At 42.0% G+C, this 16,147-nt stretch overlaps 1 protein-coding gene across 1 annotated transcript; it reads left to right on the top strand.

Annotated features, from left to right (window-relative positions):
- Positions 1 to 2,037: 2,037 nt before the first annotated feature.
- On the top strand, positions 2,038 to 10,508 carry LOC139640675 (GDNF family receptor alpha-1-like; the record flags this gene model as incomplete). Its single annotated transcript, XM_071514858.1, has 3 exons — positions 2,038 to 2,172; positions 3,385 to 3,521; positions 10,284 to 10,508. Coding segments are annotated over 3 exons (497 nt in total), but the record flags the coding sequence as incomplete, so codon positions are not given.
- Between the last annotated feature and the right edge of the window lie 5,639 nt (positions 10,509 to 16,147).

Below are 16,147 nucleotides of genomic sequence, written 5' to 3'. Positions count from 1 at the left end.
CCACTTAACTATACTAATGTTACATCCTCAACAAAGGATTAAGCCACTTAAAAATAAGAAGTCCAACAAAAAATATGCAAAACCTAAATCAAATATTCTAATATTGTAAAATGACACGACTTAACTTATCAGGAAACGAGGGAACTTGAAATGACTCTTCTAGCTAGCCAAACGCTTCCATAAGCTATTTGAATTGTAGAGAAATGTGAAATGGAAAAATTAACCTTCTAATGCAACTGCAGTGAAAACTGGCATCAACGGGAGCATCAGCTGGTCTATAAAGGTTACTATCAAAGGCATTTCAGACATGGCAGTCCAACAAGGACCTAATGAAAATCCTACAGGCTGTTAGACACATAAGCACATGGAGATGCAGGACCTGCTGGCAAACATAAGTGAAAAGAGTTAAAAATGTCACATATGATAAATTTGACAGCAAAATACACATTTTGGTGACAATTTGCGCACCACAATACAGATGCTGTCTTGTATTTGTATTTAGTAAAAGAAAGCCTTCTAAACATAGTTAACAATGCACAAAACAAATACATTTGGCTATAGAGGATCCAACGGATGCTTGATGGATGGAGAGAAAAAGTAAAGGGTAGAAAGGCAGAAAGTGAGTGAGCGGGGAGATCAGGCGGAGGAGAAGAAACAGCAAGATAGAAAGTGAAGATGTACGACAGCTGACAAGAGATGTGGATACAGAAATGTTGAGTGGCTTTCTGCTCTCTCTGACAATGATGGATGAGTTTTCTATGAGGCTCATATCATTCTTAAAGGCACAACCCATACTCCACACATTAACAACAGGGCAGCAGAAGGTCCGCTGTATAAATGGGAGCGACAGTACAATACAGTGAGATTTATCGTGAGATTTGTTTTCATTCTCAAATTCACAGAACTTGATTTAAAGCTAAGAATGGCCTTCAATATATTTTGGACTAAAAAAAAGACCTGTATTATTTTTTTTTTTACATCAGAATCAGAATCAGCTTTATTGGCCAAGTATGTACACATACAAGGAATTTGACTCAGTTTTTTTTGTTGCTCTCAATGTACTTACACAGAATAAATATACAGCTAAAAACAAGGACAACAAGATTACATTGGCTTGATGAAGCTTATTTGCAAAAAAAAAAAAGTAAAGCACCATGTGATTTTGGTTTAACATTTTCATTTTGCAATGCACTTACTTTTTGTGACTTTTATTTTGTCAAGTTGCATTCCTTGCGCCATGGACCTAAACTCATATTACCACCTATTTAGTCTGACATAAATCTATATGATGTAAATCCTTAGTGCACATCATAGTAAGTAGTATAGAACTGTAAGTTAAATGAGGATAAGGTCTTTCAAGTGAAAATGCAATTAATATTTTTTTTTTTTGCTCATATACAGTATGAGTGGTTGTTTTGACTTTTCCCCCCAACTATCTTCACTGAAAACAGCAAACAGGCATAATTACTTCAGACCCCAGAGTAATAATATTATTTAGATCATTCCACTTTGAATATGTGTCAAAATATGATTTTCAGACTCTTGAAGTTTTAACATGTGACATCCCTACTACCACTGATCATTAGGACGTGAAATGTCCCAGGAATTCCTGAGATATAAGCTCCGAAAATTATGTTATATACCAAAGTGAAATATTGCTTAAATTAATATAAGGTGCTGCGTGTATCATTTTAAAACATCAATATATCATTGTGAACTTAGTTGTGATACCTTGGTCTAAGTACCATAAACAAATAAGCCTCTATCTCACACCGGTAATATTGTTAATGCAAGTGCTTCTCCAAATTAAGACTACATTTCCCATAAACCCCGCTGATTCCTGTCCCCCCTCCCCCTCCCTGAAGAGGATAAACACGTTGAGAGTGATTCTTCCATCGACCTTTTCCGCCATCCGTAATTCGTTTAATGTCTCAAAATGATTTATTGACGTTACAGTGAGACACATACCACCTTTACCTTGTCCCAAGTGAACTTGCAGGACTCTTGTGTTGACCTTTGACCCTCGCTGACCTGCAGGCACCATCATGACCCCCAACTACATCAGTAACAGCTCTGCGGACGTGTCACTGTGGTGTAACTGTGAAGGCAGCGGCAACCAGTGGCAGGACTGTCTGAGACTCCAGCGCATGTTCACCCACAACCCCTGCCTGCGTGAGTATACACTGTACTGTATATACACCTCATGTATATATATATGGATGGATATGGATATATGGCTTCAGATGTCACACACACAGTATATATCAGTTTGTCATCCACCTCTGATATGATGGATATGATGCAGTTTGACTGATTACATGTTTATTGTAGAATAGATCAATACTACACTGGTTGTCTATGGGAAGTGAGACGTTTTTAGCAGATTCCACACAATTATTATTAGTAGTATTAGTGGTAGTAGTAGAGGTAGTAGTAGTGTTAGCTTGGGTTTCAGTGGAGGGTTTTAGTGTCCAGTGGTCGAAATCAGTGGTTCTCAACTTGGGGTCCGGGGACCACCAGGGGTCCTCGAGGGGATTCCAGGGGGTCCGCAGCAAATTGATGAATTGTTAAACTACAAGAAGTTAACACAATTAGAGAATGTAGCAGAATGACTTTGAATGAATTTTGATCATAGTTTCACTGTTATCTCTCTATTTACAATACAGATAGTCATGGAATTCTGGACAAAATCATATCTAACAATAAAAATATTCTCAGATTTCGGTCCAAGACACAAACATTTTTATCAAATGGGGGTCCGTGGCCCTGATGTGGACTAAAGTAGGGGTCCTTGATATGAAAAAAGTTGAGAATCACTGGTCTAAAAAAATGCTGTTTCAGAGACTTTTCCACCCTGACAAGAATAAAATTGAATACTGGATACTTTTTTCATTTTTGGAAATTTTTGCATCTGTGGACTGGAATCATGGAATCCAAATTTATAAAAAATAATAGTCACCGTCAAAGCTGCTTTGAGGAAAAATTCTAAGGGAATCAAAATTAAAAATTGAAATGAGGGGAGGCTGATTTCAACACATCGACGTGTATTGGATATTTCTGGATGGTTGGGTCTTGGCATGATCATCGCTATGAATTGAACTCATGACATGGCTCCAGCACTGCCCAAGAGGCGGGGGTAAAGAGGCTGTCAATCAATCAAACCAGCTGTCAATAAGCCTGTCGATACACGTTGAGCCTGTATGTCCAAACACTAAAGCTCAGATCGATACATCGACACGCTTCCCACAAAACTCGGTGATTTATCAAGCCGCCGACAGCCAGAGCAATAAAGCTGCCAAATAGATATGCATGTTCACGCCCACACACACACATACACACACACACACACACACACACGCTGACGGGCGCTGTGTCTCCACGCAGGTAACTCTATCAGTTCGATGGGGCACCCGGGCCCCCAGCCTGCAGACATCACCCCCCCTCCCGCACCCAGGCCCTCCCCGCTGGTCCAGGAGGACGAGCTGCTGAGCGACAACCACCTCCCCGAACACAACAACATCGTGAGTACAGTGCGGCTTCACCTTTCCAAAATCGCCTCACTTTCATCCTAATTGCCTTCCTGTAAGTCTTTGGCTTTTATTCCGTTTCCCTTGCTTGGAAAAGCGCTTTGTAAATTTATTGGGGGGAAAATGCTTTATGATAATATTTTTGGCATTGTTAATAACCATAGCAGTGATAATATCGTCATCTCCATCTTCAAAACAATTCAACAATTGGCCTCTTTTTTTTTTTTAACTTGAGCTTTTAAATTTTTGGTAACACTTTACAATAAGGGTCACTAAGTTAATGGTTAGTTAATGCTTAATAAGGGTTAGTTAATGTTTAATAAGCATTAACTAACCCTTAATTAACTAATGTGTAATTTACTAATGGTGTTCATGTTAACTAAGGTATTAATTTATACATTTTTTTATAGTTTATAAAGATGACTATTAAATAATGTATAAATGAATACCTTAGTTAACATGAACACCATTAGTGAATGATTACCAGACACATTAGTTAACTGTTAATTTAACCCTTAACAATAATAACCCTTAACTTAGTGACCCTTATTGTAAAGTGTTACCATTTTTTTTTAATATAATTTACACATCCCATGTTAAAGATGTGGCCCACTTATAGAATATAACTATATAACTGAAAAAGTTTTGCCCTAAAAAGGTTCTTCTATCCACTCAAATGATAGAGATCCATTTAAATTGTACATTTGGAAGTAAGTGATTTGAATTGACATTGAATTAACATAAGGACTCATCCCTCACTTACTTACAGCACTGAAAAAAAGCATTGAGTGTTAGCGTTACCTTAACCTTACACAACATGACTTAGAAATATCAATAAACAATGATTTGTTTAGCAGTTCCAAGGTCTTAATCATCGTTCCATACCATCGATATTGCTTACTCTTCTCAATGCTGTTAGTTTAAGACAATAGTTAGTCAGCATTTGATTTGAAGATCAAAGGAATTGCCCATGGGCAGGAATTATCAGAGCACTTTGGCAAGCCTTCAAAAGATTTTATAGTGTGTGTACAGTCTTAACAACAAGAACTCCAGCACTCCATAGGAGCGCTTTAGTCCAGAGGGGAGACGCCTGCTTCAGCTATACAGAGCAGCCATTCGACCTGAAGGAGGTCTGATGTAAACCCAGACTGAATACACACTGTGAGATTTTCCACCGTCGTATTTTTTCTCAGTTGTGTCCTCAGCCTTTCAGAAACGGCTGACAGAAGCTTAATCACAGGAATCTGTTGATTTCACCCTGAGACACCACAAGCCTCTGCTGAAGTGAACGCACTGTCAGAGAAGCTGTTCAAATAAACACAAAAACTGCATTGAAATGATTTCTCACACACACCTTATTACGACCAGGGTCCACAATTCACTTTTTCTTTCACCTGCCAAGGGTTGGTGAACTAGAAAAAATGTAATGTGTGTTTCTTTTAAAAAAAGGGAAACTGCTATGATGCATAACAAACTTTAGAGAAATCTGACAATAAAGTTCTATCATATATCATATCGTATCATATATTGTATCATATTGTAGCATATATGGTATCATATGGTATCATATATCGTATCGTATTGTATCATATTGTAGCGTATCGTATCATATATCGTATCGTATCGCATCATATATTGTATCGCAGAATATATTGTATTGTATCATATACCGTACAGTATCATATATCGTATTGTATCGCATCATATATTGGATCGCAGAATATATTGTATTGTATCATATACCGTACAGTATCATATATCGTATCGTATCATATATCGTATCGTATAGTATCATATCGTATCATATATCGTATCGTATAGTATCATATCGTATCATATATCGTATCGTATAATATATTATATCGTATCATATATCGTATCGTATAATATATTGTACCGTATCATATATTGTATCGTATCATTATCACATTGTATTGTATCTTATTGTATCATATATCGTATCATATCATGTAACATATAGTATCATATACCGTAGCGTGTCATATCATATATCGTATCGTATATCGTATCGTATCATATATCGTAATGTATATCGTATCCTATCATATATTGTATCGTATCCAATCGTATCGTACCTACCAAGAATCATTTTTACCGGAATAACTATGTGTGTGTACAGATGTAAGCCTACCTACCTGTTTTCAATCCTGTTTTCTTTATAGAATCAGATACTGTGTGAAACTTTCACTAAAGAGACAAGAACAGCTTTACAGTTTTAATTTAAAACTTCCTCACTCACTGAATCTTGTCATTTTTTTTCTTTTTAGTGGCCTCACACCTGCTGTGTGTTGCCACACACGGCTAATATGAAATTTCAACTAACTTTGATTGACTTTGATCTGATTGGCTCTCGGCCAGAGAGTGTACGGTGGCCAGCGGGGACAAAGTTTGAGAACAAGGCAAAGACCAAAGACTGTATATAACCGAGGTATTCAGATGTTATTGTCTCAAAATGTTACCAGCCAGTGTGGCGGGTGCGACCCCTACTGATTTATCCACCAAAGACAAATTTTGCTGACATTTGGCGCTCGGTGGGGGTGGGAGGGGGGGGGAGGGGGAGGGGGGGGATTTCAAACCCTGGATACGACCAGGAAAAAAATGTTCAAGGCATCTTGACTGTGTCAGTTTAATTTGCCTCTCCCAACCAATCACGCAGCACATATGGCTCACAGACAAATTTTGGCCCCAAAGTGTTTTGATTCCAGGCCAGTCGGATCAGACCGGAGTTTGCCAACGCGGAGATGTGCAGCGAGCGACAGACGACGTGTTGAAGCGGACACGCGGACACGCCGAAAAGTACCAACACGTATTCTGAGAGTGTCATATCTCCTGGCTGACCTTGTCCAACAGTGACCATTAAATGTGGTCCAATCCAATCCCCGGTCCTGGCTACTGTAACCTTGGCCAGACCACAATCTACCGCGCTGTGGTTCCCTGGCTCCCAGCATGCCTCGCTGCCAGAGATAATCTGGGCCGCCAGACAAGAGGGGATTCCAACTCCGCTCTCTTCCTCTCTACCCTCCCTCTCTCTCTCTCCTTCTCTCTCTCTCTCTGTGTCTCTGTCTCTCTCTCTCTCTCAGTGAGCGGATTAGATGAGGTGTTGGTTGGAAGCAGTGCATCAGTCAGGCTTCATTAGTATGAATTTATTCATGCCCATCTGTCTCCCCTCCCTCTTTCCCCTCTCCCCCCTAATCCCTCTTTCTTCCTTCCTTCCTTCCTTCCTTCCTCCCTTCCTCTTGCGCTCTTCCTCCTCCTCCTCCTCCTCTCTTTCTCGTTCACTCTCCCTACCTCTTCTCTCCTCAAGCGTTGGCCTACATTGTACCCCCCCACCCCCTCTCCACCCCCCCTCCTCCTCTGTCCATACCTGCCCCCCCACCCCCACCCCCACCCCCACTTTCGGCTCATCTGTCACTCAGCTCCTTGTCTTGTCTCTCAAAGAAGCTTTGCTTGTTTCTCTAAAGTGATTTTTACACTTTGCTAGACCATTTGAAGGGTTTCACTTTAAAACGCTGAATATCCATTCTGGCACCGGGGAAAAAAAAAAAAATGTCACCTACTGCTCACGGCTCAACGTTTTAGCAAGGCACGGGTTTGACTGAATGTTTAAAAATTGTTGAAGAAAGACAATCAGATCTGCAATAATTTCGGTACCAGTTCAGTTGGGAGGTGTCATTTCCATTTGTCATTTCGGAGATCAATCTTGATTATCTCAGTTTGGAACAAAGCTCTTTGTTTTCGTTCGCACACCTCTGTATGAGTTCACAGACGGCGGCGCTGGGAATCCACAATCCAATTAACCAGAAGAAAGTAATATAAAGAGTGAAGCTGCATTCATGTCATATCAGAATGACTTGATGGTTAAGAGCCATGACTTTTCTGTGGACTTTGGTTGCCCCTGATCCTTTTCACTCTTAACGCACATGAACTTAGTGATGATACATTTGACTTTATGCTGTATAGCAGTGATTCTCAACCTTTTTCATATCAAGGACCCCTAATTTAGTACACATTAGGCCCACGGACCCCCATTTGACCCAAATCTGAGAATATTTTTATTGTTAGATTGATTTTGTCCAGAATTCCATGACTATCTGTATTGTAGGTAGAGAGATAACAGTGAAACTATGACCAACATAATGTACATTTCTTCTACATTCTAATTGTGTTAACTTCTTGTAAATTAAATAGTGGTGAAGTTTAACAATTCATAATTTTGTTCATTTTGACCCCCTCAAGGACCCCTGGTGGTCCCCGGACCCCATGTTGAGAACCACTGCTTTAGAGCAAATCAAACACTGTAATGTCAACCACAAGCCAAAAACCCAGCAAGGAGTTGTGTCTCGCAAAGAGTTGTGATCAGAAACTTGAGTGATAAGAAACGTTTATTTTTGTTGGTTTTATTTGAAATTAATATATTATTCCCTACACCTGACTACAGCTATTTCCTAGTTGGTGATGACAGAATTCCATCCAGCGTCCTTCACCAATGTTCGTTCATGTCATATTGGATTTACCCTAAATATGAGCTGTTCATGTCAACCTTTTGCGGGATTTTTTTGCGGGCTCCGATGTCTCCCACTTGGGGTCATGAATTACAGAAATATGTGGACAGCAATGAATCCACTGATGTTGGCAGTCTATGCTAATAAAAATCAAAACAATCAGTTATATTGACAGTAATACAATCAGCGCTACTTAGAAAAAGCGAGTCCTGTTCTTTTGGTATGGTGAACAGTATTTTCTAGTAGTATTTACTAGGGATAGGACGATATATCAAAATTCAATATATCGCAATACAAAAATGTGACAATACGTATCATGGGGCATTAAAGTGAATCGCGATATTAGCGTCATTTTATGCTGCTGTCGTAATCACAAATGAGACGGCTTGCGCATCGCAATTTCAGAAGCTCTCCATCCATTATTTTCACTTTGTAATGGCATTTTTAAATTGTTTACATTCTAGCAGCCAATGGCATCGCTAGAAAGATTTGTGTCTCAGAAATAAACAGAATTCTGCACAGTCAGACTTTGTCACTGAATGTTTATTTATTGCATCGTATCGCGGTTGTATTGAATCGTGAACCCCACATTGCGTATCGTACCGTATCATATCGTTTTGTATTGTATCATGTCGTATAGTTTTGTATCGTATCGTATAGTTTTGTATCGTATTGTATAGTTTTGTATCGTATCGTATAGTTTTGTATCGTATAGTTTTGTATCGTATCGTATAGTTTTGTATTGTATCGTGTCGTATAGTTTTGTATCATATTGTATAGCTTTGTATCGTATCATGTCATATAGTTTTGTATCATATAATGTCGTATAGTTTTGTATCGTATTGTATAATTTTGTATCGTATCATGTTGTATAGTTTTGTATCGTATCATATAGTTTTGTATTGTATCATGTCGTATAGTTTTGTATCGTATAGTTTTGTATCGTATCGTATATAGTTTTGTATCGCATCATGTCGTATAGTTTTGTATCGTATCGTATAGTTTTGTATCGCATCATGTCGTATAGTTTTGTATCGTATCATGTCGTATAGTTTTGTATCGTATCATGTCGTATAGTTTTGTATCGTATCATGTCGTATAGTTTTGTATCGCATCATGTCGTATAGTTTTGTATCGTATCATGTCGTATAGTTTTGTATCGTATCGTATAGTTTTGTATCGTATCATGTCGTATAGTTTTGTATCGTATCATGTCGTATAGTTTTGTATCGTATCGTATAGTTTTGTATCGCATCATGTCGTATAGTTTTGTATCATATCATGTCGTATAGTTTTGTATCGTATCGTATAGTTTTGTATCGTATCATGTCGTATAGTTTTGTATCGTATCGTATAGTTTTGTATCGTATCATGTCGTATAGTTTTGTATCGTATCGTATAGTTTTGTATCGTGTCATATAGTTTTGTATCATATCGTATAGTTTTGTATCGTATCGTGTCGTATAGTTTTGTATCTTATCGTATAGTTTTGTATCGTATCATGTCGTATAGTTTTGTATCATGTCGTATAGTTTTGTATCATATCGTATAGTTTTGTATCATATCATGTCGTATAGTTTTGTATCGTATTGTATAGTTTTGTATCGTATCATGTCATATAGTTTTGTATCGTATCATATAGTTTTGTATCGTATCATGTCGTATAGTTTTGTATCATAACGTATAGTTTTGTATCGTATCATGTCGTATAGTTTTGTATCATAACGTATAGTTTTGTATCGTATCATGTCGTATAGTTTTGTATCATATCATGTTGTACTGTTTTGTATCGTATCATGTCATATAATTTTGTATCGTATCGTATAGTTTTGTATCGTATCGTATAGTTTTGTATCGTATCGTATAGTTTTGTATCGTATCGTATAGTTTTGTATCATATCATGTTGTATAGTTTTGAATCGTATCATTTCGTAGCGTATCGTATTGTATCGTATAGTTTGTATCATATCGTTTTGTATCTGTGTGTGATGGAGGCATGAAGCACTGAACCCCACATGATTCTATCGTATCGTACCTTACCGTACTGTACTGTATCGTATCATGAGATAAGCATATCATCCCATCCCTTAGTATTTACCCTCTGATAGCTGAGGTGAACAGTATTTTCTAACAGGTCGCTTGTATCCATCTCTTTCCCCATATGACCCTAAAATGTGAAAACGCCCCACAGACATAAAAATCAAGTTCTGACCACTGTCTGTCTTTCTGTCAGGTGCAGGAGAGCGAGGAAGAGGAGGTGCTGCAAGAGGAGGAGGAAGAGGAGGTGGAGAGCGACGACGGCGGCCAGTTCGACGTCATCCCGCTGTACTCGGAGAGGGCCACCGTCTCCAACCTGGGCTCCGAGGCCGGGGGGGCCGCCACCCCCCCCTCCGCCGGCCCTCCTCCGCCCGTCCTGGTCCTCCTCCTGCTCCTGTCTGCCTCCCTCAGCTGGGGGTAGAACGGAGGATCTAGAGGACACACACTTACACACACTTACACACACACACACACAGACACACACACACACACACACACCCTGGACCAGCCAACAACCCCCGGACTGACTGAAAGAAAAGAAACAAAGCGAAGAGACTTCTCCTTGCGTCGGTAGCGTCTCGTCGTTTCCTCACCTCCTTCCTCCCTTCCTCCCTTCCTTCCTTCCTTCCTTCTTCAATGTACAGTTTTTCCCCCCCAAATGTCCCTCCTCTCTCCCCATTGACAGATGACGGTTTGACCCCCGCCGCATGCCACTTACCTGTCCATGGGGCCGTGTCAACAGTGACTGAAGGGGTAGGTGGGTGGGGTGGGGGGGGGGTGTGTGTTGATGTACGATGTATCAGTCAAACTTTATCACAGTGATGAATGGATGCTTCTCTCTGCCCGCCCCGCCCCCTCCCTTCTTCTAGAGCCATGGTGAATGACAAATTACATACTTGTCTCTCATTGTTTAATGAACGTCAAGCGGCGTGTGTGTGAGTGTGTGTGTGTGTGTGTGTGTGTGTGTGTGTGTGTGTGTGTGTGCGCGCAGGGCTCAGGCAAAGAGATTACAAAGCAAATTGGGGGAAAGCTTTTTCTTATAATTTTTTCAGCGTTTCCCACCCACGTCAGCACACTCAACGCGCAGACTTCCCGCACTTCTACACACACACACACACACTTAAACACACACACACACACACACACTTAAACACACACACACACATGCCACTGCCACACGCGTATTCAGCCGATGCAAGCTCTTTTCCGCTTTATTGCTCTATCCCCGTCCCTATCTGCTCCCCCCCCCCCCTCCCCCGGTGACTCAGCCGGGCCCCGCCGGGTACCGTGGGGGGGGGGGCCCTGCACCCGCCGCCGCCGCCGCCGCCGCCGCCGCCGCCGCCAGGCACCCAATCGGGAGTATAAAGCCGTCATAATAAAAACAACGCAACCAGAAACAATGGGGAGCTCTTAAAAAAAACAAAAAAAAAAACGGCGTCGAACAAATCAAATGGCTTCCCCCGGCAGGCGCGAAAAAAAAACAAAAAAAAAAAACGCTCTGACAAAAAGGGAGACGAAATGAAGAGAGAGAGAGAGAGAGTGGCGTATGGAGTGAAAAAAACAAAGCAAAAAAAAAAAAAAAAAAAAAAAAGAAGGAGGCCGGGGCTCCCGTGTGGTCTTTTTTTTTTTTTTTTTTTTTTTGGTGTTTCACTTGTTTTTATAGTTGGGGGGCGAATGCGGAGGTGGTGGGGGGTGGAGGGTGGGGGTTGGGGGGGGTAGGCTGATAATCGGCCCCTGACAACAGTGCTTTATCATCTGACAGGCTCCTGGTGCTGGTGGTGGTGGTGGTGATGGGGGGGTAAGGGGGGGAGGGGGGGTGATAGAAAGGAAAAAGAGAGAGGGAGGGGGGGGTGGGGGGGTGGACAGAGAACAGAGAGGACCCCGGAGCGCAAACATAGCAGAGAGAATCGCCGGCTCTTGATTTCCTATGTCTTATAAATCTTTTGCTGACACTAATTTTTTCTCTTTTTTTTTTTTCTTCTTTTTTTTCCTCTTCTGCCTTTTTTCCCGTTCTTTTTTTTCCTATTTCTGGGGGGGGGGGGAAACGTGTAAAATTAACTCCCCGTTCTGCAGGGGGCTGGAAGGAGGAACGGGAGGAGGAGGAGGAGGGCAAAAGGAGAGGAGGAGGAGAGGGAGAGGAGGAAGGAGAGTGAGAGAGAGAGAGAGGAGGAAACCTTTGTGAAGCCACCAGGGAGTGAAAGCTACAAGGGAACAGGGGAAGAGATAGGAGAGATATAAACAAAAGAAAGAGAGAGAGAGAGAGACAGAGAGAGAGAGAGAGAGAGAGAGAGACAGAGGTGGCAGGGCTGCAGTGTACTTTCACCTCTCTTTCTCTTTCGTCATTGCGCAGAACTCCCTGGAAACACACTCACACACTCTCTCCCTCTCTCTCTCTCTCTCTCTCTCTTTCTCTCTCTCTCTCTCTCTCAAAGGCCTTTCTGTCTGAACACACCCCTCCGACAAAGCGTCTGTCAATCAGCGAAGCCGCGATAAAAGAGAGAGAGAAGCTCCCGTCGGCTTACCTGAGCTATTTCTTTTAAGACGGAGCAAGGCTTAACAATAAATGCTGACATTCTTCAAGTCGACGTTTTTCATTTCAGTATACAAATAACAGCAATAAACAGCAATCAGAAGCATTGTGAACTAACAGAGGCCGTAGATTAGAGTCAAGTATGAAAAATAAACGAAGATCATAAAATAAAAAAAACAGGAAAAACGACCTCATATCGTAACGGCTGGTTCGGTTAGAAGAGCTTTACAGGGAATAAGAAGAAGAAAAACAGACATCTAGGCCAGTGGTTCTCAACCTGGGGGTCGGGACCCTGCCCAGGGGGTCGCGAGAGGATATATGGGATAGGGGGAGAAAACATATTTCTACTACACAAATTTATTATCATATGTTATTTTTTCAGATTTTTCTCAATTTTTTGCTTTTTTCTTGGGAAATACGGAATAGGTTTCAGCCTCTCGGCCTCCTCTGATCGTCAAGTGAAACGACCTAAAAGAAATAATAATAGCAGAGGTGGGGACTCGAGTCACATGACTTGGACTCGATTCAGACTCAAGTCACAGTTTTAATAGCTTGAGACTTGACTTGATGCATGAAGAGAAGACTTGAGACTTGGCTTGACTTGGGTTCTGGTGGCTTGGGACATGACTTAGACTTGAGTTCTGGTGGCTTGGGACTTGACTTAGACTTGAGTTCTGGTGGCTTGGGACTTGATTTAGACTTGAGTTCTGGTGGCTTGGGACTTGACTTTGACTTGAGTTCTGGTGGCTTGGGACTTGACTTTGACTTGGGTTCTGGTGGCTTCAGACTTGATTTTGACTTGAGTTCTGGTGATTTGAGACTTGAATTTGGTTCTGGTGACTTGACCCTTGACTTTGACTTGGGTTCTGGTGACTTGGGACTTGACTTAGACTTGGGTTCTGGTAGCTTGGGACTTGACTTTGACTTGGGTTCTGGTGACTTGGGACTTGACTCTGACTTGTACTTTGATGACTTGAAAAGGTTTCTAAAGTCTTGACTTGAGATCTTGTGTTTGTGTAAATGACTTAGATTGAAAGTGATGAGATTTGTTCCAGCAGACGACTGAACTGAAATTCTGTTTTCTGAATTTGTATGGAACGATTTAATTTATTGAAGGTGAAACTGATTATAGAAATCAAACTCATGATGCTCTTCCCAAGTTTTTATCCTATTAAAACCATATTGCATTGAAAAGTCCTAGATATTTAGTTTTCTTTAAGATATTAAATTGATACTGGACTCTTGATTTGTTCTGACTTGACTTGCTGTTCTACATTTAGACTTGGGACTTGACATTAATGACATGGACTTGACTTGGTGATCTACATTTAGACTTGGGACTTGACTTTAATGACATGGACTTGACTTGGTAATCTACATTTAGACTTGAGACTTGACATTAATGACATGGACTTGACTTGGACTTGACTTGATAAGTTACATTTAGACTTGGGACTTGACTTTAATGACATGGACTTGACTTAGTAATCTACATTTAGACTTGGGACTTGACTTGAGACTTGTGCCTCAAGACTCGAGACTGACTTGGGCGTTGAGCACAGTTGACTTGGTCACACCTCTGAATAATACTAATAATTAGCATATATTAGTATAAAGCAAATTACCTCCTAAGCCAATAAGCCGGTCCGTCTTACCTGAGAATCCCTCCTCCTCTTACATTACAGAAAATTAATAGCGAGCCGGGTCAGCAGGCGAGCAGTACCCCCCCCCCCCCCCCCCCCTCCTTCTCCTCCTCCTCCTCCTCCCACCCCATAGCGGGGGTTAATTGAGATCAGCGGTGGAGAGAAGGAAGGAGGAGGGGTGGTTCTGATTGATGTGGCTGCCGGGGCCGGTGTGACGGCCTCTTTTACCGGGGCCCGTTGTTCGTTTTTAATTGTTGTCTCGGCCGTTTGTCGTCGGGGCCCGACACCCGGCGACAGGACGACAAGAGGGATGGAGGGATGGACGGAGAGCGAGAGAGAGAGAGAGAGAGAGAGAGAGAGAGGGGGAGAGAGAGAGGGGAGGGAGTGGACACTGATGATTTACATTAATATGTACTGAAATAAACAAGCGGAGAAGCCATGCGTTAAATCAACTCCGAGAGAGAGAGAGAGAGAGAGAGAGAGAGAGAGAGAGAGAGAGGGAGACAGAGAAAGAACGCCTCGAGGGTGAGAGAGGAATAGAGAAGGAGGGTGTGTGTGTGTGTGTGTGTGTGTGGTGGAAGGGATGGGGGGGGGGGGGGGGGGCAGATGCTTGGAAAGAACCGTCCTTTTTATTGTTCTATTACCGTGCAGTAGATTTACACACACACACACACACACATGCACACACACACACACACACACACACACCATGTCAGATTTGAGTGTATAGTGTGTCTGCTCTCTCTCCAGTATTTTAGTATTCTAATCCATCATTGGCCTGACATGGGGATGCTCTCTCTCTCTCTCTCTCTCTCTCCCCTTCTCTCTATCTGTGTCTCTCTCTCTCTCTCTCTCTCTCGCTCTCTCTCTCTCTCTCTGCCACTGCATAGACATGGCGTCCGGCAGAAAAGATAAAGGCAGAAGCAGAGAAAAACAAACTCCAAAGCAGGGAGAGCTTTATCCAGAGAGATAAATGAAAGCAGCAGAATAAAGCGGCGACAGAGAGATAGAGGAAGTGGGGAAAAAGAGGCAGGGAGAGGGGGGGGGGGGGGAGAGGAGGAGGAGAAGAAGAAGAAGAAGAAGAAGAAGGAACGATGGAGAAATGGAAGTGGGAGAAGAGGCAGGAGGAGAGGAAAATGAAGGGAGAGAGGCGAGAAGCGGGGGGGTGGGGGGGTGGGGCAAGAGAGCAAGAGATAGAGAGAGAGAGAGAGATGTGTGTGTGTGTGTGTGTGTGTGTGTGTGTTGCAGTGTGTCGCGGCTGAAGCCTGAACCTCCCTGCTCCATTTCACACTCTGTAGGTCCTGACGCATCAGCGCTCGAACACACACACACACACACACACGCACACACACACACACACACACACACACACACACACACACACACACACACACTCGCGCGGGCTCTCCTCCTCTCTCCTCCTCTCTCGATTTCGCATTCACACACACACACACACACATATACAAACACACACACACACACACACACACGTTCACCGGCATTTCTCGGTCATGCACACAGACAAACAAAGGCGTAAACACACACACACACACACACACACACACACACACAGTCAGAAAACTTTGATTCAGGCTGTGTTGGTGGATTCATGTCTCTGTCCTGAAATTCCTGCTGCTTTGCTCTTAAATCTCTTCTTCTTGTGGCCCTGCTCTCCTTCTGTTCGGATGGAGAGAAGAAACGTTAAAGGAAAAATCCCCCTTAAAACACTGGGACACTGTTAATGCCAATGTACTTTGCATTTCTGGGTCCGTTTTCCATGTCCATGTCCTCTTTCCGGTGTCCAGTTTCCAATGTAATCAGAAAAAGCCTGCACACTCATTGGATGCAAAAATAGATGATTTATTTACATAGTGGAAAAAAAGTGAC

Source organism: Centroberyx affinis, unplaced genomic scaffold, assembly GCF_046629955.1.
Source record: "Centroberyx affinis isolate AG114_WGS23_722 - 3 ecotype Tasmania unplaced genomic scaffold, CSIRO-AGI_Caff_v1 ptg010199l_1, whole genome shotgun sequence".
Taxonomy (NCBI): Eukaryota; Metazoa; Chordata; class Actinopteri; order Beryciformes; family Berycidae; genus Centroberyx; species Centroberyx affinis.
The sequence above is the reverse complement of the archived record's forward strand: the minus strand, read 5'-3'. Positions and strand labels throughout refer to the sequence as shown.